Raw genomic sequence first — 27,042 nt, forward strand, 5'->3', positions numbered from 1 at the left:
GCTGACTTATACTGCACAAGTCAATCAGCGCGTAACATATATATTAACGTATAGATATAGATGATCCATACTCATAAATTTAACAAGCTTTCCCTTAAGACCTAAAAATAAAAACAAAATGAAGCATTGATCAAGCCTCTGATGAGCAAAGCATAACAACAAGAATTATATGCTATTTTCAATAGTTAAGTCCCTACAGAAACATATGCACACTACTAATTTCCTTAAAAGAGTAGGAGATCAAGCACAAGTAAAATACCATGCAATATCACTTCGATTATACACTTCCACACCAACACCACTTTAATTCACACACATTCTTTTCATATACATATTATATATATTCTATACCTAGAAAACTACAATGTGGCATCATTGAGATGAATCCAAATTTGCTCAAAAACCTTCACAATTACAGCATGGTACTCTCTAGAATTCAAAGCTAAATAACAAGCCAATAACTCCTCCAAATCCTTCGAAGATTGGATATCGTTTTCGACGATCATCTCAACCATGCTCTCCTGGAAATCCCTCTGAGGGTCAGAAGATGACTTAACCACCACAAAGCTCTCCATGAATCCCTTCCTCTGCTTCGCCTCTGTTTTGCTCCTTGCGAGCCGCGGTGAGCCCGGCCGGACCCGAATTCTGCTCAGGCTTCTCCGCTTGTGGTCCGACCTCGGCTTGTCGGCTTGTCGCTTGGTTGGTTTCGTTAGGATTGGCGGGAGCTCCATCGGTTTACCGACGTCGAAAACTATGTCGGTGGCGGAGGTGGTGACAGAGAAGCTCTGTGATTCTAAGCTCCTGGCGATGATCGTCTTGCGCCGGTGATCGTCGTCCTCGGTGTAGACGTCGCGGTCGAAGGGGCGGGTGTCGGGAGCCGGTTCGGGCTTGTTGGAAGCAGAGGTTGAGACAGAGGAGGCGATTTTGGGAGAAGCTCTTGTGAGCTTTTTGGCACTGAATTTCTTGGACTTGGATTTCCTTGGTGGGTCTGTGGGGAAGTGTGTGGTTGGGGGATTGGTGAGTTTCATATCTTTGCTTGGGAAGTAGTATGAGGCTCTGTTTGGGAGGTAGAATGTGTTGGGTGGTGGTGGAGGAGGAGGAGGAGGAGGAGGCTTTGGTGGTGTTGGAGGAGGAGGAGAAGAGGAGGAGGAAGTGTGTGCTTGAGAATTGCATCTCTTAGCAGTGATTTTTGGGCTTCTCTGGCCTTTTTTGCTACCTCCCTTCATGTCTCTGAGCTTGTATAACCAGGTGTTTGGTATCATATTGGAAAGCCTAAATTTGTGGTTTCCCATGCAAAGAGATGCCACAATATTTGTATCAAAGAAGAAGAGCCCTCTCTCTCTCTCTCTCTCTCTCTCTCTCTCTCTCTCTCTCTCTCTCAAGGACAATACAACCAAGAAAATGAGAGGCTAAAGAGGAGTATGTTGTAACACTTGATATTGCTTATGTTTGCGAGTTAAAAGCTTTACATGCCCTTTTCCAAAATATAAAATTAGAAAAATAGGAGCTTGAGAGGTTAACTTTGTTAAATTGTAGGAGCAGTTGTTGTTTAATATTTACACATGTTGTATATCTTTTTATGTTTGTGTTCGAGACACCAGAGAAAATTAAATAAAATTAGAGGCCTTCTAGGGCTCGACTTTAGAATTTTCTATTCTGATATTATATTGAATTATGTATAACAAGTATTATTCTTCAAAAATTTAAACTTAATATTTTTAATATTTAAATTCAACAAATTCTACTCCCAGAACACTATTATGGCTTTATGTTTCAGAGCTTAATTATTATTTTATTTTTGGAACCGTTATAAAAAATTATTTTTATTCTTATTCTATATAGGTTGGGGGCCCGATTATGACTATTAAAAGGAACAAACACAGTGGCCTAGTACTAAATTCATTTTTGGAGGCTTAGCCACGTACGCAAAGGAAACAACATCATGATTGTTATTATTGAGCACCTATGCTACAACATTTTACCAAAAGAAGGGGGGGTGGGTTTTGGTCAATCATGTGTACTGCTTTGGAGGTGCCTTGAGTGTTTACACCCTGTTGAGAAACAAAAATACTCGTGTATGTGACAAAATATACACTGCTCACTTAAGGGAAGTGATGGGCTCTTCAACATCCATGCTAGGAGCTTTCACACAAACACACAAACAGTGAACTATGGCTTTCTACATGTACCCCTCATAAGTGTGTTTTTTTTTTTTTTTCCTTTCTTTTCTTATTTTTTTTGTGTGGCAAAAATTATAGTTAACTTAATTTGGTAGCTAGCTTTACAATTTAATTCATGAATGGTAGTTGGTTTTATTAAGAGTTACTTTCGTAAGCACAATTTTATCCATGTGTATAAAGCTAAAGATTTGTTTCAATACTTAAAAATATTCTTTCTGATTATTAACCAGACTTGCAATATTGAATAGATAAGAAGTAAAGTGTACAAAGGTGTAGCATAGTATTTTTTTTAAAATAAGATAAACTATGTTGTAACCGCCAGTCAATCGGACTACATGTTGGTTTATACTATCAACTCATGCTTAATTTCCATATGAATGTGTGCATAACTTGGTGCTTATGATATGGTCCATGAATACTAAAAAGAAAAATTACTTCTTAAGTAAAGTATATTATTCTAAAAAAATTATGATTGCCATGTAAAATATAAATAATTTGCAGGGGCATATATGCAGCTACCACTTCATACGACAAAGTAGATTAGTAGGATCTATAAAAGTTTGGTATCTATGTGTCATCCTACTACTCTAGTCACATTGGAATCACATGGACTATTTTATCTTTCAAAAATGTAATGACATGAACCTATCAAATCACTGATGTAATATGTCTAATTTGTTTACTTTTAGTTGTTACATTGTGTCAATTGTTTCCACCAAAGTAATAGATTTATAGAAGAAATAGTACTTGAGAAATTTGGAAGCACATGAAGTACTTGCTTTGGCATTTTAGAAACAAACTGTAGTTTCTATACACACTCATACCACATGTAAAATTAAAGATATAATAGACCATGCATGTATTCTCTCTCTAATAATATTGACACCTAACTTTCTAAATGTATCAAAAGACCACTTTCTTGTCACCTCCATCTTATTCAAGAACTTCTTTTTTCCAAACTTGGTAGAACAAGCTAAGGCACATCTTTTATGCAACAAATGTCAAATAGTAGGTCAAGCTGACAAGATATTATTATCTGCATCCGATGCATTGTTACATTCATCTTAAAATAAAATTCTAATTCAATATGTGAGATCTGCAACATCTAGCAAGCCTTATATAAAAATAATAAGTTTTGTAAGCATATAATTACTAAAATATCAACAACTTCAAGAATTCAGGAGTGTAGCAAACGATGTTTCTCGGATGTTACTCCATAGCCTCAAAAGTATTATTTTACGATAGCGATACATGGTGCACAAGGTGCATGTAATTATTTCTCTAAATTCAGTAAAACTTTTGGGAACTTTAATTTAAACCTTTTGGAAAAACATAGAGCATGATCTCTTTATAGTTGAGCCCCTCCATTTCAAAAAGCTCCACCAACCCAAATAGGGACTGCTCGAAAAGGTTTTTTTTTTAAAAGAAATGGGGGTCCACCACTTCTAATTTCTTTTGACTGGAAAAATTTCAGCATTCTCATTAGCCTTTTTTCCCCTTCCCGGGAGAGTACTTTACAGCAAAGATACATAAACTTTAAATTTGTCCTCTAAAATCTTACAAAAAGTTTAATGGTTGGTATCCTAAATTAAAAAAAATCTAATTATTTTATATTTCTAGTTGAGTTAATTTATTTTCAAAAAATGAAGGAAATGGATAGTATTCTGTCTTTCTTTCAAAAAGTAAAAATAGAAACATACAAATGTTTCTTGAACTATAAATTATGAATTATTTTCATTTGGCCATCAACTTTTTAAAATTTTGATTTTTTACTATCTAATTTTTTAATTTATTTAATTTGAGTCGGTCAATAGCACTTTGACTTTAATATTTAAATGTGTTGCTTATCTTTACAAGTCTAATTAGTATATTTTATATAATTCTCGTAATTGTATAAATTTATTAAAATAATTAGCTAGTTTAAATTTTTAAAATTAAAGTATCGTTGACTGATTCAAATCAAATAAATTAAAAAAAATAGATAAAAAATTCAAAATTTTGAAAGTTGATAGTCGACTCATTTAATCCATAGTTCACATAAGTTTTATATGTTTTTACCAAAAAATAAAAATAAAAACTTAAGCTTTTAATGAAAATCAATTAATTCGCATTTATAGAATCAAAGAATCAAATTTGCGCCTAATTTCATAGTTTAACGTTTTGGAGGAAACCAATTTATCACATATAGTATAAAAGGATTAAATTTGTTCTCTAATAGCTTAACATTTTTCTTTTTTTAGAGAAAACCAATTTATTTGCATATATATAGAGAAAGAGGGGCTAGGATTACTACACTCTTATGAGTATAGACCCTTTTGTACTCATTAGCTTTCGACTGTTAGATCTATCTATTTGATTTTTTTTTCACTCGTTAGATCATATTATTCAACCGACCTCCCATTCAATCCTAGAAACCACTATACCCATAAGAGTATATATATATATATATATATAGAGAGAGAGAGAGAGAGAGAGAGAGAGAGAGAGAGAGAGAGAGAGCGCGCGCTAGGCTAGTTTACTATCGGTAGCAGGGAGGCCTCCGTGCTACCGATAGTATACCAGCCTAGCTCTCTTTATATATATATATATATTATGAAAGGAACAGTGCTACATAAGTGCTAGGTAAGTTTTTTTTTTTTTTTTTTTTTTTTTTTTTTTTTTTTTTTTTTGAGAGAGAGAGATATGTAGCACGGTACCCGCTTCGGTTATTTCATTTAGAAATACACTTAGCTGTAAATGTGAATCAACTAGGATTCGAACTTAGGTCTTGGATACCAACCACCAAATCCTTTGCCACTTGCTCTAGGGACGGCCGGTAAGTGCAAGGTAAGTTGAACAGTGTTATACAGTATCAAAGTTTCTTCTACAATATAATTGGGAAGAATAAGCATAGAGTTGGGAGATAGTAATGTAGATAAATTACTAAGCCTCCGTTTGGTTCGGGGTTAAGAAAAAAGTAGTTATTCCAGGAATAGAGTTAAGTTCGGGGTTAAAGTGGGGTTAAAATTTTTTTGTGTTTGGTTGGGGGTTGGAGTTAGTCTAGAATAATAAAAAATAGTGTTTGGTTAGAGTAGGTGAGATAAGAAGATAATGATTGATAAAGAAGGATAATGATTGGTTGGAGTAGGTGTGATAAGAAAGATAGTAGGTTATTATGAATAAAAAATAGTGTTTGGTTGGAGTTTGGTGGGGTTAGGTGGGGTTAACTAACCCGAGATAATTTATTTGAGGTGGGGTTAGCTAATCCCATCCATTTGTTAGGGTGTTTGAGGATAATATGGGGGTTAAGGGGTTATTCCACCCCTTAACCCCCAACCAAACAAGGGCTAAAAGCATGGTTCGATGTTGGAACAAGTTCTCCAGTTACATTTATTATAATCTATAAACTTAATTTTAGTCCATTATAAGGTCTTGATAGCCAGATTTTCATTTCCAAGATAATGCATTTTACCTATCTAATTAAGAAAGATTTACTTTATGCCGGTAAAATAATTTAGACATCATGCATATATGATTAAATATTTAATCTCCTCGATCATGCATTTTTCAATTGTCACAAGTTTTTCAAGCGCACAGATATTGTGAGTCGAACAAGATGCGCGGGCATCCAAACAAGTCCAAAAGAGCAATCAAAGTACGACTTTGGGACTTATTTGGATGCTTAACATCTCATTTATTTGCTCAACAAGTTTATACTATCTACTCTCAAATACGTAAAAGGACATTCATATCTGTTATTTTCTTCGAAATAAGATAAATTATTTTATAGGTAAAAATACATAATCCTCCAAACACGTAGAAGTACATATATATCTGGCGATCATGTTATCTTCTTTGAAATAAAATAAATTATTGTATAGGTGAAAATACAGAATCCTCCAAATTAAGAGCTAAAAGCGAATTCCGGTCAACAATCACAAATAAAAAAAAGATAGAGAGAGAGAGAGAAACATTCTCATCGCATGTAAGTATGTAGCTGTAAAAAAACTCGACTTATTCTGGCGTTCAAACAGGATCAGAATACAATTCTCGGAAGGTTAATTCATTTTTGAAAATCTATCTTTCCTCCATTGCCTTCCTTTGCCTGCAAGTGTGCAGAGTCCTGGTGGTGGGGATCATATTCGTTCAAGCTGGCTGAGACAGAACGGAAAGCTACCTCTACTGCTGCATTGCCATGTGAGGGCCGGGGGACCGAGACAGAATGTCGTCGCTCACTAACTTGCATCCCGTTATTACGCATCCATCTCAAAACTCTGGACCACAATTAATGTTAGTTTCAAGTTTAAAGCCCACCGACTTCATATTTTCGACTAAGTTTATTTTTGACTGTTCGTAGACCAAGTGGCCAACACAAAATTGATGGGTGGACGTGAAGTTTCAAGTTCAATACTCAGTTACTTTATATTTTTAGCTAAAATTCATTTTCGGTTGTTCCCGGAACAAGTGGCGAAGAAATTGATGAACAGTATCAAAGTTTCAAGTTCGAAACATAGTTATTTCATACTTTTAGCTGAATTCATCTGTGGCTGTTCCTAGACGATCGAAGTGGCAAAAGACTTGATTGGTGGTATCTGGAGTTTCAAGCTTGAAATTTTTGGTTGTTCCTAGACTAATTGGCAAAAAACTTGATGATCGGTATTCGAGATTCTAAATTTGAAGTATGATTATTTAATATTTGTAGTTGAACTTATTTCTGATTGTTCTTAAACCAAGTGACAAAGAACTTGATTGTTGGTATATGATATTTTAAGTTTGAACCTTAATTGCTTTATATTTTTAGCTAAGTGTTTTTTGAAAAAAATTAAAAAAAAAGAAAAAAATTCAGCTATATTTATTCTTTCCAGTTCCTTATTTCGAAAAGCTAGTATATATATTCTAAAAATTATATGTATATGGACTTAATTAATAGTTTTTAAACTGTAATATTATTTTCTTTTTTTTATTTTTTATTTTCTTAACTCTTTGGGAACGTTACGTGGTCCATATACAAAGAAGCTTAGAAAGCCACTTGGGGATTATTACGCCAACCTCCATGAGGACAAAGACGAGGACACGATCATAAAGGCCTACACAAAGGACTCATTTGAATGTGTGTGTGTCGATATATATATATATATATATATATATATATATATATAGAGAGAGAGAGAGAGAGAGAGAGAGAGAGAGGCTATCGGAAGCACGGAGCCTTCCGTGCTTCCAGCTCGTTTTCGATGTTGCGACTTTCGATTCGTCGATCGGCTCCGTTAAACTTGATCTAAAGTATTTGAAGTACTTAGAAAATAAATTTTATGATTTTATGATATCATTTGCCTAGTGAACGAAGGGACTCAAAATCAACGGCTGAAAATAAAAATGTTACAAAATGTAATAATATGACATTAAAATTTTAAATCAAAGATATTGATCTTGTTTTATATAGTATAAATAATTTCTATCAAAATTTCACGTGATTTGGATATTTCTACACCGTTAAACTTGCAAACGGCTCACTACGGCCATTGAATTTGTTGATTTTGAGCACATTCGATCACTAGGCAAATGGTATCGAAAAATAATAAAATTTATTTTCTAGGTACTCCAAAAACTCTAGATCAAGTTTAACGGAGCTGATCGACGATTCGAAAATCGCAACATCGAAAACGAGCTGAAAGCACGGAAGACTCCGTACTTCCGATAGCATAATAGCCTCACTCTATATATATATATATATATATATATATATATATAGTACTTCATTGGACACGTCAAACATAAGTTTATTTAACAAACAAGGTGGCAATTTAGAGTACGTCGAAGAATGATTACATTTACATAGTGGGAGAGTATTATCATCAGCTGATAGAGATTGTTTGTTTGTTCTTAAATTTTTAGAAAGAAAAAATTTTATTAAAAAACACCTTTTTTCACGATTTTTATTTTTCTGATAAAATATTTAGAAAATAAAAGTACTTTTTTTTTAATAAAATCTACAAAAGAAATCTGAAAGATACTATTGTTTTTAGAAATAAAATGGATGAAAAATGTTTTTCTAATCAGAAAATTATTTTCCGGAATATTGTTTGAAAAACCAAACACCTTCTAAGTCGATATTGGTTGCGATTTCAAACAAGAACTTTCGTAGACATGGAAGAAACCAGAGTTTAAGCTCAGGAGAGGACGGCGGGGCAAGAATACACAAGAGCTTTATCTTAAAAGAGATTATACAAAACAAGTTATAACACAAGTTAGCGACCGTCCCTAAGAGTAAGTGGCAAAGGACTTGGTGGTTGGTATTCGAAACCCAAGTTCGAATCCTAATTGATTCATATTTTTAGCTAAGTTTATTTTTAAATGAAATAAACAAAGCGGGTTGCGTGCTACCTATCTCTCTCAAAAAAAAGTTATAACACAAGTTTGATGTGCAAATTGTTTGTTGGCTCGACGTCAAAATTATACTCGATGTTCTTTTAGTCGCGAAATTTTTCGATAATTGAATTAAACAATAGAGAATTTCTCAGTGATTTGTTTTTCAATATGTATGATTATAGAGAAGTTTTTTCGGCCTACAAGTTTTATAAGAAATTTTCATATAGAAGTTTTATGAGAAAATATTTTATCTTGAACTCTAAAAACTAGAATTTATAATATTTTAATTAAACTGTGTTGATGCTATTTTAATTATTATTATTATTATTATTATTATTATTGCAAAAATAAATAAAATGTTATTTTTATTCCATTTTCCATCATATTTAATGTGGTTTTTTGCAATCCTAAACTAAGCCTAATTAAGACGTGTATGTAGCATTACCACACATATATTATTTTTATTCTGTAGAGAAACCTTTTTATTATTATTACTATTTCTTTTTTTGAAAAACTGGGCAAGCTATTCCGGGCTTAGATGGGCCTAGGCTTAAAAGGAGCCTTTTGGGCTCTTATTTTACACCCACATTTAATCCCAAAATGAAGTGGGCCAAGCTTTAATGTTCGTACTTAACTCTATGTTATTTATTTAACCATATTACAAAAAGAGTTTTTTTTCTTTGTTTGACTTTTCTTTTGGCTTCTTCACTTTGAAATTTGAGACAGATCTTGTTTTTCAAAATTTTTGAAACTTCTCGTTTCATGCTACCGAAGCCAAATTTACACGAAAATCTTCTCTGTTTCACAAAAAAAAAAAAAAAACGGTGTTCCGAGCAATTCCAATTATTCGTGTGAAAAAATCGGCATTAAGGTTGTATCGTATGTAATTGCACAGTAGGGAGTAAAGGAGCTGAGCATATCGAGAGTGGAAACATGAAATTTGGTTATTGAGTTTATATATATATATTAATGATCTTCTCTAAATTTATTTATTTATATATATATATATATATACATATATAAAGTTTGTTTTAGATCCAAGAACAGCTATTTGCATACAAAAAGTTTAGTAAAACTCGAAAGTTCGACACGTAAAATGTTTAGCGAACACAAAGTCTAGCTTTTTACTATAATTACCAAACAGAAACAAGCTTCTATATATCTCTCATAAAGAAAAGATTGAAATTTCAAAAACTATAATAAGAGGCGAATTAAATAGAAATTTTATAAATGTAATAATAATAATAATAATAATAATAATTGTATATAATTATTTTGCATATTTTAATATAGTATCAGAGCAGAAGATTTTAAATTCTAATCTAATTTAAAGTTCATATATTGAGCTTATAAAGTGATGTAGACGTGAGGGGAAGTCGCCGAATAGCCGCTAAACTAGGAGTACAAGTCATTGACTGGAATTGGCATCAAATATTGCCAAGTTTCTTCATTGCAGCCCCAAACTTAATATAAAAACAAATGACAAGAGATTTGCAACGCTAAGCAAAGTCTCCAAAACATCCACATTAGTTCGTGAAACCAACAATTAATTAATACTCCGAAAAAACAAAATAAATAAATAATAAATAGAATTAATATTACATGGTGTAGCTTTTCGTAGTATTTACATCTTTCAATTGCACACACAAAATCCAAAGGAAAAAAAAAAAAAAAACCCAAAGAAAAAGAAAATGTATACATATGATATCTTTTGTTTCTCCTAACCATTTAGGCTGGGCGCAGCAAAATGTCAAACTTTCTACAAAAGGCAACGATATTCGAAGAGGAAAATTATTACCGACAACATAGATAAATTAAATCTGATCATATCTATAAACATACGAACAATGATCAGATTCAATTATCGAAAAATTTTTCGCTTCATTAATACCACTACCCTCTATTTCTATCTGCTCAGCACATCCATCGAAAACTTCGCCTACGTAAAAAGTTACAACAAGAAGTTTTTGACTTTGTACGTAGACAAGTTGTCGAAACATGTACCTTATGCCACGCAAAGATATATATAGTATAATATTGGTCGCTTGGATCAATCCCTTTGATCAGTTGTTATCGCCATTGGTGCCTCCGCTGGGGCCCGACGGCGGCACGGTCCCCCGCGGGAGGGCGTTGAGCAAAAGCGCTTCGTACTTCTTCGCGATCATCGACCTGGTCGTCGCGGGGATGATCTTCGCATGGCCTCTCTCCCTGAGGTGCAAAGAGCTAGTGCTCCTCAAATGCCTAGCAGTGGCTTGGTGAGAGAAAATAAGGAGGAGGAGAAAGAGAAAGAGTATGGTGGTGTAGTTGAGCTTGTTTTGAAGAGCCATTAATTGTAGCTAGAGAGAGAGAGAAAGAGAAGGGGATTAATGAGAGGGGGAATGTGTAGGGGTTTGGGGTTTTAATGTATGGTGGGGAGAGAAGAGAGGGGGAGGGTTAGTTATTATATTGGTGTGTTGTGTTGAAAAGTTCAAAAGGGCAAAAAAGGAGAGAACGGGGAAAGGACAAGGAACGTTCTCATTTTCTAAGACTCTGACTTGTTAAAACTTAAAAAAAATTAGTTGTGGGTGGAAAAAAAATAATATGGTTGGCGAAAATGAATAGACTCAGTGCACTAATTCCTTTGTGTTCATATATAGTCAATTAGCTTAAAATTCTATTAAATTTTAGGGCTCAATTATATAGATATTAGCATTACTTATTATAAATAAAGTGATTACGCCATTAAATTTAATAAAATTATTAAGTAATTTGATAATATTCTTAACTTATTTGGTTGAAACTGCTTACTAAAATATATATATATATATAGCTCAGTGAGCTATTTTAGAATTAATATCCTGTAGTTAATTAAGGGGGTCTTCATAAAAGGAATTAAAGAATAAAGGGAATTGCGTGGAGATTAGGAGGCATAAATGATTTGATCTTTATGATCTTTTTAATTCACTAATTAATGACTAAATTTACGCATCCGTATCGCACAAGTTTAAAGTTAGAGAGCAGCTTATTCAATTTGGATTCGAATCCAATAATAATTTATTATTGTCGCGTATATACATATAATAAGTTATTGGACCAAGCGCCTTTTTGGATAGCAAATCTAGCTCTAACCCACAAAAGTGGGCTCAGCTTTTTTAAGGTAAACGCCACTTTGGATCCATATATCAAATAATCACCTATGTGACGTGGTCAACTAAGGTTTAATTGTATCTTTTTATATATCAAAGTTCTATTTTACTTGCTATTTTCCAAAATAAATTTACTATTTTTAATTAACTTTTATAAATATCTCAAATTGTTCCCATTTTACTATCTACCATTGATTTTATTAATACAAAAAGTACTCTAAATGCCTGAGTAAATGATTTTTGAATCGACATATATATGCACTAAAGTACATAAAAGTAGAGCTTATAGTTTTCGATAAAGTTCATTTTAACACTAGAGTTCATTTTTGAATCTGAATGCCAATTTTATACATAATTAAAAGTTTAAAAAGGATATATCAAAGTAAAATTAAATTCAACGACTACTGCTGCAAATAACCCATCTAGCTACGTAATGATGAAATTTACGCCTTAGCTTTTCCCAAAGTCTACTAAATAATCATTGATCATGAGGGGATTTCATTATCAATTGCGTGTTTATTTGAATCTAAAGAGTGGGAACTTTGAATCAAAGCTAATAAAGTTTACAAAATTTTTCCACGCTGTGGATGGCATAGTTGGGGTGATGCATCAAAAGCTACCAACTCCCCCCTTTGTGTATGGCTTTACCCAGGCTGTTTGAATCTTGGGGAGAAAGAAAGAAAATTAGGAAATGGGTTATTAAAAAAAGGGACATGTGGTTTCCATGGGGTTGACTTGGGACTTGGACTATGTATATCTTTTTCTTATGATTATTATTATTATTCTCTTCAAAGGAATGTTTGGGTGACAAAAAGAGTACCCAGAAACTACCAAATTATTAGTTTTTTCAACCAAAAAAAGGAAAGAACAAGGAGCTACACATGCAACTTTTATTTGTTGGACTTGTATTTCCAATTTTTGTAATTAATAATACACTAATTTAATACGTGTTATTTTATTTATTTCGATTTTTCGTGCTATTTAAACTCGTGCTTTTATTTCAAAGTTGCTTACGAGGTTGCTATATAAAAATAATATGACTATTATATTGACTCAGTTATTTCATAAGCTCATAAAGTTAGAAGATTGATAATTGAATCATATATAACGTGAATCAAATTTAATAATTGTCACTCCTCTTTAGCTGAGGAAATTAAAGTAATCTAGTAAACTTGATTCAAATAAATAAGAGTTAGAAATTTAATGCATGGATTTTGAGGAGTTAAGGTTAAATTATTTTTTTAAAAAAATTTATATTTTTTGGGGGTAGTTATTTGGTACAATTTTGGAGGAGCCTAACAAAGCATTCATTTATTACTGTGCATCCGACGGTCCGAGGACGTCGGGGACTATGTCTTCCTCGGGAGCCTCGCTGTCACGGAATTCAAAGCACGCGTTGGCGATTCCCCCGCTTTGACACGGAATAACTTTCGCCCTCTTTATTATTCTAATAAAATAATAATAAATAATAATAATATAATATAATTTTGTAAAAATGCATGTAGGTCCCTTCAACTACTGTAGATTGGAAATAGAGCCCTCGACTTTAGTTTTTCATCTTTATTGACACCTACTATACTTCATGGTTTTTATAATTAATTAATAACTAAAAACCGAGGGAGTATTTTAAAATTGATAAAGTTTTAATTGTGGTTAAGTATTAAAAAAACAAATGAAAAAAAAATTAAAAGCTGAGAGGGCCCCAATCCAAAAATGCCAAAGTTGAGGGGGTTTACGTACATTTTATCTTTGTTGGATACGTTTTGGATTTGAGTCCCATGCATTAATTTATCCCACGTCACCGCTTATTATTATTACTCCATTTAAAAATTCATATTTTCCCAGCTGTGAAAAGACGTATACATTTCTTGCTTCGGGGGAGAAACTTCGTGGGATTTCAACTAAGATAAACTAAAAAAATGAGAAAAAAATATAAAAAATGAAATTGATATTATAAATTAATCAGGAATAAGATATATGCCGTCGAGTGAATTGGCATTGGTATAATTAATGGTTTATATAATATATATTCAGGATAAAATTAAATTAATTAAACTTGGCTCTTCATTAAATTAAATTTCTTTTATTAGTAAATTATTAGTAAATGGCCTAGTATATATATATATAGCTAGTTTTGTGTTCATTGGTTTCTTTGCAATCACCCGGAACTTGTTTGGAGCACAAAGTTGAATTTAGAACTAAGTCGATGTACTTTAGTTGAGTGTTACGATCGTTTACGATACGTAAGATGAATTATTCCTACACAGCACAGTGTCACAATATTGTGAGCAATTAAATACTTAAATGACATTCTATAATTATATATTAATTAATGCAAAAAATCTAATGGGAAAACAATATAATACATATGCAATAGGATTAGTACTTAGTCATTAAATAGCATCATTTAATGCGGTTGCATATATAAAGGCTGCAGGTACAACTAATATTTGTGGACATCATTTCCTGGACGGTTGGATTTGGTCTTATATGAAAATATTTTAGTTCATATTTTAGTTCTCAGGTTCGAACCTGCGACTTAGCTAGTTTTAGTATATTCAGTGTCGGATCTTTGAGTTTTCAAATTCGAAGTTTGAACTTGGAGAATGAGACTTTCGTACTCAAGTTTGAGGGGTTTTACGATTGCCTACGGGCCATATTAAACTATAAAAATGCGAAATAAATCAACGTATCAAGATTTCTGCATGCATGCTGCAGCATTTGAAAGAATGGCCTAGGATTTGTTTGGCTGAGCTAAAGTCGGGGTTATGCAAACTCTTTTTGAGCTAGTTCTTATTTACATCAAATCTTCAACTTTTGTGATGGGCCTTTTTTTTGTAAATTTAAAAGAAAAACAAGAAAGAAAGTTTACTTTTGAATTCCGAAAGACACTTAGTACTTAACGATCAATTAAAGCATGCACTCGATCGAAACTAGATATCTTTATCCGCCAACTATATATTCTAGCTACTATAAACAACCGAAACTAAAAGTAAAAGCAGACGCTGAAAAACATCGATTCAAGTCAAAAACCCAGCAAGCTCACATCAAATTTAATTTCCACATGAAATTAATTAATAATAACCTACATGATGACGGCCACTGTTTCCTTGGGAGAATGTCTCCCGGGGCACCTAACTACAACAAATGTGGTGTACGTATTTTGCTATTAGAGTCAATCAAATTCTTCATTAAATTAAATGTCTTTTATTAGTAAATTATTAGTAAATGGTCTAGTATATATAGCTGGTTTTGTGTTCATTGGTTTCTTTGCAATCACCTGGAACTTGTTTGGAGCACACAGTTAAATTTAGAACTAAGTCGCTAGCTGTTTATTTGAGTGTTCCGATCATTTACGATTATTTGAGTGTTACGATCATTTACGATACGTAAGATGAATTATTCCTACACAGCACAGTGTCACAATATTATGAGCAATTAAATACTTAAATGACATTCTGTAATTATATATTAATGCAAAAAATCTAATGGGAAAACAATATGATACATATGCAATCGGATTAGTAGTACTTAGTCATTAAATAGCATCATTTAATGTGGTTGCACATACGAAGGGTGTAGCTACAATTAATATTTGTAGACATCATTTCCTGGACGGTTGGATTTGGTCTTATATATATAACAGCTTACTTAATAATCCTTTTTTTTAGAAAAAAACATAAAATCAAGCTTCATGCCAGATGATGTGATGGACTAGGTAAGGATTTTAGTTATATTAAGGTCTATTTTATAGCTCGGCTTGTTTGGTATATATCCAGCGTACGTGAAAATATTTTAGTTCATATTTTAGTTCTCAAGTTCGAACTTCGGACTTAGCTAGTTTTAGTATATTCGGTGTTGGAATATTTGAGTTTTCAAGTTCGAAGTTTGAACTTGGAGAATGAGGCTTTCGTACTCAAGTTTGAGAGGTTTTAAGATTCCCTACGGGCCATATTAAACTATAAAAATGTGAAAAATGTGAAATAAATTAACGTATCAAGGTTTCTGCATGCATGCAGCATTTGAAAGAATGGTCTAGGATTTGTTTGGCCGAGCTAAAGTTGGGGTTATGCAAACTTTTTTTGAGCTAGTTAGACCTCTTATTTACATCAAATCTTCAACTGTCGTGATTGGTCTTTTTTAGTAATTTTAAAAGAAAAAAAAGAAAGAAAGCTTACTTTTGAATTCCGAAAGGCACTTAGTATTTAATTAACAATCGATTGAAGCATGCACTCGATCGAAACTAAATATCTTTATCCGCCAACTATATATTCTAGCTACTATAAACAACTGAAACTAAAAGTAAAAGCAGAAGCTCAAACATCGATTCGGTTAAAAAACCCAACAATCCCACATCAAATTTAATTTCCAACATGAAATTAATCAATAATAACCTACATGATGATGGCCGCTGTTTCCTTGGGATAATGTCTCCCTGGGTACCTAACTACAACAACTGTGGTGTACGTATTTTGCTATTAGAGTCAATCAAATTCTAAAATGTCAATGGCCGGTGCAAACTATATAAATAAGCCTCCAAAATTAGGGTTTCATTGTTGACTTTGCTATGCCACCTTTTTGGGGTGGGGGTGGGGAAAGTAATAGTCATCACCAACTAGTAGTTATCACCAACTAATTTGTACCTGGTTTTGGACTCTCTGCATTAAAAACCTGTGGACTAGGTTCAATTATATAAAAACCCTAGCATTAGGAAATTTTTAGATTCATTAATCATTAATTTCAGCAATTTATCCAAAAATTTGCGATTCTTGCTAATTAAATTGGAATATAAAATGTGTGCTAAGACTAATTCTGTGTCCGTTTGCTACTCGATTTATTTTTTAACTAACATTGTACTAGAGTAAGTTCTAATTAAGATCCTTAATTTAGTTCTAAGAGATTTTGCGTTTGATTCATGTATCCGGCAATATCGATTCCTAACCATTGTTTTAGTGTCTCTTTCGCTACCTCTTCAGTCAGTTCAATAGGTGTTCGCGATGCACGTAAACTGAAATTAAATCTGCAGAGAAAAATATTTATTGATCACTTTATTTGAGAAAGCAAATATGCCAAACTCGTTAAAGTGAACTTTTGCATTTATAAATTACAAGAGGCATTGGATGTTCGTCATCTAACTAGTCTTTTCAATTTCAATCAGTAATTTAATTTTTTATAAAATAAATTTTAAATTAATAAATGTATAATTCATTGAAGGATACTTAAACAAGTAGGATGCACAACATCAAATACCTTCTTGTAAAATCTTCTTGACTTATATATATATATATATATATATATATATATATATAGCTATAGGTGACAATGGACCGGGCTGCGTCGGGCCGGTTCGAGCTGGGCTGTAGATTGGGCCAACTCAACATTGAATTTGGCCTAAATGATCGTAAAATTTGCAGGAACAAATGGATAATCCTTCCTTTTCTTTTCTTTTGCTTTATATTTTCTTCTTTTTTTTTTCCACTTCTTTTTCAAGGTTATAGTCAACTGTAGGGATGTCCAATTAATGGCCGGATTTGTTCGGCGCAATTTTTACTAAAAATAGAACCAAATCTCTGCACCGTAATCCCAAACCGAAACCTGAAACCCAATACACGAATTATCTGAAGCCAAACCGCACCCTAGTTAGCTTCACCTATTATATATATATATATATACTAGGTAAGGCCAAGGAGGTTGGCGAGATTTAAACTCAAATGTTATGTAAAATTATGTGAAATAACCGTTTTTTTTTTCTAAAAACTTAAAATAAAGAGAATAATATTTCAATATTAATTTTATATTCAACAACATCATCTATATTCAAATTAAAGTGAAGGCCAACTAAAGTTGATGAGGTGAACATTTTTTATACGAGCTCATGTATTATGCTCCTCTTCTAGTTATTACATGCACCCCTCCCCTCTTAATGTATAGTGTATTTTTCTCGGACGTGTACACAACCATCTATCATATGTTTTTTTTTCCCTTTTTATTTTTTTTATTTTTTTTTACTTTTTTGGTATATATCTCACGTCTTTGGCCGGCTAATTTAGTAGTACATGTTCCTTATCAGGTCAATTTGAACTATTAGTATACAACCCTAAAATCCAATGCAACGATATATGTATAGCTTAATTAATTCATTGTTGGTTTCTTGTTAATTTGAACCCTGATTTAATTAAGACTCCATATGTAGATCAACTAGTTACATTTATAAGCCTAAAATATGTTATATTTCTAACGTTTTAGGGGTGGTAATTTTGGACATAGATAACGCGAGGATATAATGAAATAACATAACCTGAACAAGATTAAATACAATACAAAAATATTGAAAAAAAAAATCAGAATCAACATGAACACCAATCATTCACACATCATGAAAGTGACGCAGCTTTGATTTTCTTTTCACCCCTGTAAGGTGATTTCATGTTTGATATGACATACACAATGGAAGAACACAAACTTAAGATATTATCAATTTTTATTATTATTATATTTAGGTGTACTGTTCCACCTCTATATATATATATATATATATGTCTCTTTAATTTTTCTCTTTAATTTTATATTTTATACCATACGTTCATGATGACCCCCACTTCCTAATGTACGTGAATCCCACCACCCATCAACCACCACTATTATAAAAGAATCCCTCAACTCATCATCCTCTCCATTAACATCTCCATGCTTATAACACCCAAACTCAGAAAAAAAAAGAAAAAGAAAAAAGAAGATCATAGAGAGAGAGAGAGGAAAAAAAGAGCTACGTCCAAAAGCAGCCCCAAAAAAAAAAAAAAAAAAAAAAAAAAAAAAAAAAAAAAAAAACCTAGCTAGCTACTATACTTTTTCCTCCTCCCTTTCCTTTCACCACACTCACTCCATAATAATAATAATAATAATAATAATAATAATTCCACCATGCCAACGTCCTCATCTCCCTCCCTCACATGCACCAACATCAACCTCTTCAAACCATGCAAAAAGTTCCTCATCAAACTCTTCAAAAAACCCATCTCCATAAAATCCTTCAGGTTCCGAACCCTCCGAAAGCTCGCCCGCAAAATGAGCCCGAACCGCAGCAGGCGGTGCAGGTTCCGGTCGGTCGGAGCCGTGTTCTGGCGGCTGGTCTCCATGCGGTCGGCCGAGGCGATCGATCGCGTCGGGGAGCTCCCGAGCCTCACCGACCGCGTCCAGGCGCCACTGTCGTCGCCCGTCACCCCCGCCTACGCCAAAATTGCGCAGCTGCGGAGGGAGGAGAGTGTCGAGAGGCGCGACGACGAGGCCGAGGAGGCGTGCCGGAGCTTCGAGAGCTATTTGAGGGAGATGCTTGTGGAGGAGGGGAGGGTGAGGGATTTGATGGATGTTGAGGAGCTTCTCTATTGCTGGGAGAGCCTCAAGTGCCCTGCGTTTGTTGAGTTGGTGTGTAGGTTTTATGGGGAGCTTTGTAAGGATTTGTTCTCCAACAATGAGGGTGGGGTTGTTGTTGATCAAGAATCTGTTTCTACATAGCGTTTCTTTTTCTTTCTTTCTTTCTTTTAATAAGAATGTTTGCTTTTCATTAATCATTTGGGACAAAGAATTAAGATTCATGAAAAGTTCCTTTTTTACATTCTTTTCCAATTTATGTTTAGTAAGAAAATTTATATTTTACCACTAGATTCTGCATAGTTTTCGCAATTTGACTTATAGGATTATTTCGACAAATTAAAAAGAGCATTTATAAAAAAAAGAAAAGAGCAAAAAAAAAGCATGCCAATTATATGGAGTATTACTTCTTTTTTTTTTTTCTCTTTATTCCTACCAGGTTCACTAAATTCGAATTTTTGAACTCAAAACCCTCTAAGCAAAACCTGCGCTTTAGCATTATAACTCAAATCAAATTTGTTTTGTTGTACCGAATAAAATTGAGTGTAAAATAAATAATTTATAAACTGATTCAGTTAACCGCACCGTAACTCTCCCAGTAAATTTGTAGTACAACATTTATTAATGGAATATCACAACAAGTACTGCTGCGATACACTTTCTTCTTATTTTAATGTTGATTTTTTTTCTCAAATAACATTCAAACTATTTAAAATTTGAATAATTCTTTTAAATAATTAGTATAAAACCTTTTTAGTTAACAAATTACTGTATACACTTTATGTTATTAAAAATTTAAAGAAAATTTAGAAAAAAAACTGAAAATGGGTTAGTCTGCGGCCCTGCCCGATCTAGTATACCGATTCGGGTTAAAAAACATATATAGGCTCGGCCTAACATGACATTGAGAATAAACATGGATGCGCCGGGCTCGCCCCTATTTCGATTTGGCATCGATGAATGCGGACCGTGTATGCATAACATGGGCCACACTACGGCACGACACGGTTCATATTACATCCCTGCAATTAAACATTTATCAAAAAAGAAAAAGAAAAAAGAGTGATATTAAAAGCATAATATGGTCACATGAACCTTGTTAAATACTAATTTAAACTAAACATTTGGTTCGAAAGAAAAACAATAGTAATAGATTTTAGTTTAGCTTTTATCTTGGTACCGATCTTTCTTGGAAGTTTCTTTTCAAAAAATAATCAAAATGTGCCAAATTAGGCCGAATTGAGATAAAATCAAAATCAAAATGTCAAAACTAACATCCAAAATCATGAAAGAAAAGAAAATTCAAATCAAATTGGACATTCACCCCCAGTTCACAGTTCATAAATTTGAGGAATTAAATAGAGTAACTCAAAACTGGTAGACAAAATTCAAACTTAACTAAATAACCCAAATGCCATAGCACTCTGAAAATTTAATTTGCAAATTCAAATTGATGGCAAAGTCTAAACAAAAAACGGATGCATTTAAATTGTTCGAAATTTCAAAAAAGAAAATAAAATTCAAACCATAAGACTTTAATGTGAATTCAAATTGAAAGCCCATTGAAATCGAACTCGTAGAACAAGACAAAGTGGCCCAAAAATGGCCCAAAAATGCCCACTCTCTACATTGAAATAGAAAAGTCCTTCTTTACTTGTGAAAAGATTCTTTCAGAAACTACATTTTTTTTTATAGAGAGAGAGAGAGCGCGCGCTACTTGCTTTTTTTTTTTTTATAAATAAACTCAGTTAAAAAAATTAAGTAATTAAAATTTGAATTTGGGATGTTGGACGGAGGTATTCATATTACAAATCTCGCTACAACAGCTTGCTTTTTATCAGAAGCCCGTGATTTAGTTTTGATGCATCAAGTAGTGGAAAAAGCTTCTTAATCATTGGTACCAAAAATAAAGCATCGAATTCAGTAGCATCAGCTGCAATAAGATCTCGGTCTCATTTTATTAATCAAAAATGGCTCGTTGGTACGTTAACGAATTGGTCCACTAGAGAAACAAGACTTTTTTTAGCCAACTGTGCTAGATACGGTCGGTGAAAATAAAAAAGGGACAGTCAGATATTAAGAGACAATTAGTAGATATATATTAAATCTAACCCAGATAGAAAATATTAGGTCTAAGATATGATCCGATGGAAAATAGTTCACGAAATTTTACTATGTTTCAAGTGAGCGATGCTGAGTTGTGAGAAGCTTCTTGATTCTTTCTTTTTATAGTCTCATGAATCACGCAAACAAAAATTATGTAAAATTGTGAGTAGAGCATGAGTACTGCTGGAGTTGGCAAATACTTAATTTGTGTTTTAATATTAATACACAAAACGTACGTGGCTCCACGTACGTGTATATGATAATGATAGGGTCTCGAATTTCATATATAACGCCATGCACGTGCCTTTTTTTTTTACCCCTGTGAAAAACAAATTATTTATACTATAACTTACCACAAGTATAACTCAATCTTTATCTCAACAATTATTTTGGGTAAAAAATAATTGACACATTTTTAGGCCACTTGTTAATTGTTCTGTATTAGGAAAATATAGGAAAAAAAATATACCACAATCTCTTTTTTCTAAAAAAAATGTTAAATTTAAAAAGTAAACACGCATTGGACTTTGACTTGACCATTAAGTGGTAAGAAACCAATGCAAATGTGCAAACATATGCACATAAGAATCTCGTGACACCACGAAGCTAAGGGCTTGGTTAACACGTCCCTTTTATCGACTATTTAATTAATTATTATATTTTTCCTTTTATTTTTTTTTTTTTTCATTTTTTGTTGGAGTGAAACCTAAATTAGACCAACAATAAAAAATAATGGCCAAATTCCTACCAACAATTCTAAACAAGTTAAGCCTAACACGAATAATAAAAAAGTAAGATTAATTAGATGGAGTAGTGGAGGATGGATTAATCATATATATGGCGTGGTCCATTTGTGGTCACACTCTTCATTGAAAGATACTTCAAATTCTCAAGCCAATAATTCATTTTAATGGGCCCCATTTCTAAAGTTAGTATGGACTATGGATCACTAATTTTTTTAAAGTTCTAATTCGGTTAGGTACAAAAGCGAAACTTTTCTTTTATAGGTCGGTTCGGATTTGTTGAGATTACGGTAGCTATCGGTGATTTCTACATTTTCAATTTGAGCAGTAACTGCAGTAATTTTTGTTTTCAGAAAAGTTATTCGTCACCCGCAAAGCAAGAATCTAGGCTATATCTAGTCTGAACTCTGAAATAAGCAAAACTAACTACTCTAAACAGTGATGATGATTTTATATAGACATATATATATATATATATATATAGAATTAGGCTGGAATACTATTAATAGTAAAACGCTCTTTTTGCTTTAACCCTTGGATAAAAAATTATAGGGTCAGGATGATATTAATTAGTTAGAGTTAAGTGGTCCCCCCTAGGGTTGAGTGGTCCCCACTTGGTTATAGTATTTAATCCAATGGTTAGAAATAATGAAAAGAGTTAATTCAAAGGCTAAAAAACTGATAGCAACAATGGAATTTTGCTACTAATAGTAGCCCAGTCCAACTCTCTCTCTCTCTCTCTCTCTCTCTCTCTCTCTATATATATATATATATATATATATATGGGAGGCTACTATATAGGCTGGGCTATACTCATATGAGTATAGAGCCCTTTGTACTCATAAATTTTTGACCGTTCAGATAAAAAAATATACGGTTAGGATGAAAATGGTTACGGTTAGATTGATAGTAGGCCTCCTAAGGTTGAGTGGGTGGTTGGTTGAATAGTATAATCCAACGGGTGAAAATGATTAAAGGGTATATCTAACAGCAAAAAAATTATGAGTACAATAGGCTCTATACTCATAAAAGTATAGTAGCCGGATTCTATATATATATATATATATATATATAAAATTGCTAAAGCGATCTTAAGTTAAATGAGAAGGATGCAAATCACACATATATTATAAGAAGTCATCTTCTAGTATTAATGCATTTTGTATTTGATATGGTTGGGAAAAGAAAGAGACACACGACCTATAAATGTTTACCTCAGAGGAGACTCAAATTGTTTCTTGTAAACAAAGAGAACCCAAATATTTGTGAAGTGAATGATGGGTGATGTACATGAATCCCCAAATTAGAAAAGCTATTTCGTAGGATAATTAATATATTAAGGAGATGAAGAACATGCATATTTCATGACTTGGCTGATGCAACATTAAAACGTTTAGCAACCATATATTTATGCATATATGAGCCCATGCATTAGGAGGCTACCTACAATTTTGTTTTCTCCACTTTGTGGTGCCCCTCAATTATGTTTTAAGATGGAATTCCTAACAATTTAAAAGGAAAAAAAGGAAACACCACCCTTTTACATCATTTTGGTAATTTGGAGTACGATAAAATTTGATCTCAAAATATATTATTTTAAAATTTTATATTCAGTAGTACAATCGAGATCAAAATAATGTGTGACTATATTTGACCTCTGTTAATTAAACAATATAAAATAACTGTTGTTCTCTAAAATTTTAAATTGGTAGAGAAGGATATTTAAATACTTTTATATTTAACAACCTTTGAGAATCGTATAAAATGTGATCAGGTGTTTGTTCAAAACACGATATTTAAATTAGCATTATATTTATTTCTAGAAGAGGAGTTTAGGTATATAGCTTTTGTAGGAATAAAAAAAATACAGCAAAATAATCTCAATCTTACATAAGTTTAGAATAAAATAAAGCTCGATCATTCATCTCTAGAAATATGGTTATTTTGAGCTGGTCCTGTTATAGCATTAAAGAAGCACCTGTAAATAATTAGATTTTACAATACTCAATCAGATCTTATTAGCGCGCTTTATTTGAGCCAAACACAACTGTTTGTATGGTTGGTGATAAGAGCTAAAAATAAGGAAACATACAAATGAGGTGAGTGAGTCATTGGTAGGTGGTGACATGGGGACCGGGTAAGATGATGTAAAACGTGCAGGGGCCCTCATGCAATTTGTCCCCATCACTAGGATTCAAGTTTCTAGAACATGGAATTGTTTTGACCATACACGTAACCCACATAAGCTCGGATGCATGTGGCTCTCTTTTTCTTTTTTTTTTTTCTTTTTATTTATGGGCTTTTTTTTTTTTACTTTTTGACCCAAAAAAAAAAATAATAAAGGTGTAGTAATCGAGCTTTTTCAACTCTCTACATTGTGCCTTATTACTGGGATCCGGAGCATTAAATTATCTCACGCAAATATGGTTGATTCGTTTTATATGTCTAATTTATGATTTTTTTTTAAATTTTTTAGAAGGCCATAATAAGCATATTTTATTTCTGTAAAATTCACCACTAGACGAGTACATTTGCGGATGGAACTGTCGAACCAACTCGGGCCATATGAAAGATTTGAGGATTGTTAGGAATCGAGCCAAATTGATTGATTCATGCAATATTATTCATTAGATTTTTTTTAATAATAAATAGATAAATCTTTTTTTTTTTTGACCTAAATAGCAAATCTAATGCATTGTAAATTTTGACAAATAACTCGAGTTGTGTTAATTATTCCATCATCTCTCTTTAATTAGCAGCTAATTGTAATTATAGAATTGCTTACCTATCACGTGACATTCCATCATCTCTCTTTTTCTTCTTCTTTCTTCAACTGACATTCGCTCCGACATATCGGATTTTGCGGTGCGAATATACCAAAAATAATATTATTTAACTAGAAATATAGTAATATAAAATTAATTAGATTAAGCAAATTATATATCTCTTAATGGGCTTGCTCCCACTCGCAACTTGCATGTTCGAGCTCTAATTAAAAAGGTTTCGCCCAGTCAAAGATCTCTCTCAACTATCAGTGGACGAGTCTCACCAGGTCCAGGATTGCAACTTGTTAGTACATGATCCGATAGAAAAAAATAACATAATTTTTAGGAACCAATCATTTCGTCCTTTTTTGACAATTATTCGAATCCGAAACGTGCGCAGAAAATAAGCCGAGTTTTGCAGCTCTTAGTAATTTGGTTTTAAGTGAGGAATAAAACTATTTATTTTTTTACGATTTTTTTATTTTTATTTGTCTTTTTTATTTTGGTCGCCTTTAATGTTTTTTGAGGCCGCATTGTCTCAACCCATAGAACTAAATTTATTTGCTAAATGAATGATACGGATAACATACTATTTGTTTCTCGAAAAAAATTATTTATCTACAAATATTATTTTACTAAGTTTGGTTCATAAAACCTTTATATTTTTTGGGAACCCACTAATCTCCTTAGAATATAAACAATTTTGTTTTTGAATACTTTTGAAAAAAATAAAAAGAATTCTGCCCTAATCTTTCCCCGCGTGCTGTTTGGTTTAATATTGTTTAACAAAATACTATATATTTAACTAATATAATCACTACAGTCACTGTACTAAAAATTCATCCAATAATTTTTTTTTTGTTTTGAATTTTTTGGGGGACTAAAAATTTTTATTTTCGCTTCTTATCGTAACAAAAATTTTAGACGTTTTAGCTTGTCAAATTATTTATTAAGTGACTGTGCGGAAAATAGAGCCAAAATTTAGACTGAAAAATAGTACGAAAATTTCATTCCAAATGCCTTCTTAAAAGTGAACCAATGCTATTTTGTGGTTCAAGCTAGGTACCAACATTTGTTTGTGCCTAAATTTTGAGCTCAAATTATGTCAAATAAATATGGATTCTTAATAGGTGATCAGAATTAAATAGTCTATGGATATTATATCTTTAAGTATCGTGGATGGAGATGCAAATGAGTCTCGGTTGATAGAACTCCTGTTTTCGATGCGTCCCAAATGAGACGGTATAAGAGAAAAAAAAAAAATTTTGATGAAATGAGAGGTGCGAGACGCTTTCCTTCTTTTAATATGCCCAATTTGTCAAAAATTCACTAAAAATTCGTTCTTTGTTTGGACACACGCGGAATGAAGAAGTGATAAATGACAATAAAAAAATAAAATAGAAATCAACTCGTCTAGAACCATTCGGAACCACCAAGAAAACACGGGTAAAAATGGGACCGCTCCCGCCCGCAGATTCGCGGGTTTGAATCCCTTAGAAGAGTACGGTCCCATTACAGCCACAATTAATGGTATTGATCTCCACCAGATAAGATTTCGTCCTCTCGATTTGAAAATTCGGAGTAATTAAATTCTCGATCGAATTGAAAAAAATAGAAAATCTCATAGATATGTTCGATATTTTTAGTTTTAGATCTTCTGAGTATCAAAATTAATATCTGTTTGGTTTCAATTCTGATTTTCTGATTTTGCTTTGAGCAGCAACCATCTCCTAACGTCTAGCTGATTATTTTTGCAATGAAAAAAAGACTAGATTTTCTGCTTTGTTTAAAACTATAAAATATCTTTAGAATTCAAACTATATATATATATATAAATTACCTGTACACTTCAGTTATTGAGTTACGTATTCTACATCTTACATCTACTGTTCAAAAATTTAATTTAATTTTTAATTTTTTGTATATAAAAACAAAGATTGATAAAACTAAACTATTGCAAACGCACTGGTATAAGATAGCATTATTGAAAAAATAAAAAATATTGAGAAAAACATTATTTAAATAGTTCTTCTATCCAACAATATTGTATTCTACAACATAATCAAATATTCCTTCTATGATTTGACACAATATTATTGTTGGAGTTCACGTTACATTTGTTCGTGCATTACTACACACATGCGATGGTAAATACTAAAAACAAAATAGTGGCGGCAGCGGCTGCGCACAGAGAGAACATAAAACAAAGAGAAGAAAGAAAAAAAAAAAAATAAAAAGATTAAAAAAAAAAAATTGGGATGAGAATAAGAGGAGATGATTAGAGAGTTATGGAACTACTTGGCGAAGAAAAAGCGTTAGGGGCGGCCGATGCCGTAAACCTGAGGAAATTGGGTGGACGATTAGCGATTCCTCGATCCTATTGTTTTTGTTGATATATATATAATAA

The 27,042-nt window shown here is 32.6% G+C and overlaps 2 protein-coding genes across 2 annotated transcripts; one reads left to right on the forward strand and one right to left on the reverse strand.

Moving 5' to 3' along the window:
* Positions 220-1,436, reverse strand: LOC109708593 (transcription repressor OFP1-like). The gene has a single exon (XM_020230403.1). It carries the CDS (start codon positions 1,290-1,292, stop codon positions 360-362), a length of 933 nt encoding a protein of 310 aa, XP_020085992.1. The 5' UTR covers positions 1,293-1,436; the 3' UTR covers positions 220-359.
* LOC109708383 (transcription repressor OFP17-like) lies at positions 18,568-19,219 on the forward strand. Its single transcript, XM_020230093.1, has one exon. The coding sequence runs from the start codon at positions 18,575-18,577 to the stop codon at positions 19,163-19,165; it is 591 nt and encodes a 196-aa protein (XP_020085682.1). The 5' UTR covers positions 18,568-18,574; the 3' UTR covers positions 19,166-19,219.

The sequence above is a fragment of the Ananas comosus genome, linkage group 4 (genome assembly GCF_001540865.1).
Source record: "Ananas comosus cultivar F153 linkage group 4, ASM154086v1, whole genome shotgun sequence".
Lineage (NCBI taxonomy): Eukaryota > Viridiplantae > Streptophyta > Magnoliopsida > Poales > Bromeliaceae > Ananas > Ananas comosus.

Coding starts and splice junctions, on each gene's coding strand:
- LOC109708383 (XM_020230093.1), top strand. CDS start 18,575: ATGCCAACGTCCTCATCTCCCTCCCTCACATGCACCAACATCAACCTC.
- LOC109708593 (XM_020230403.1), bottom strand. CDS start 1,292: ATGGGAAACCACAAATTTAGGCTTTCCAATATGATACCAAACACCTGG.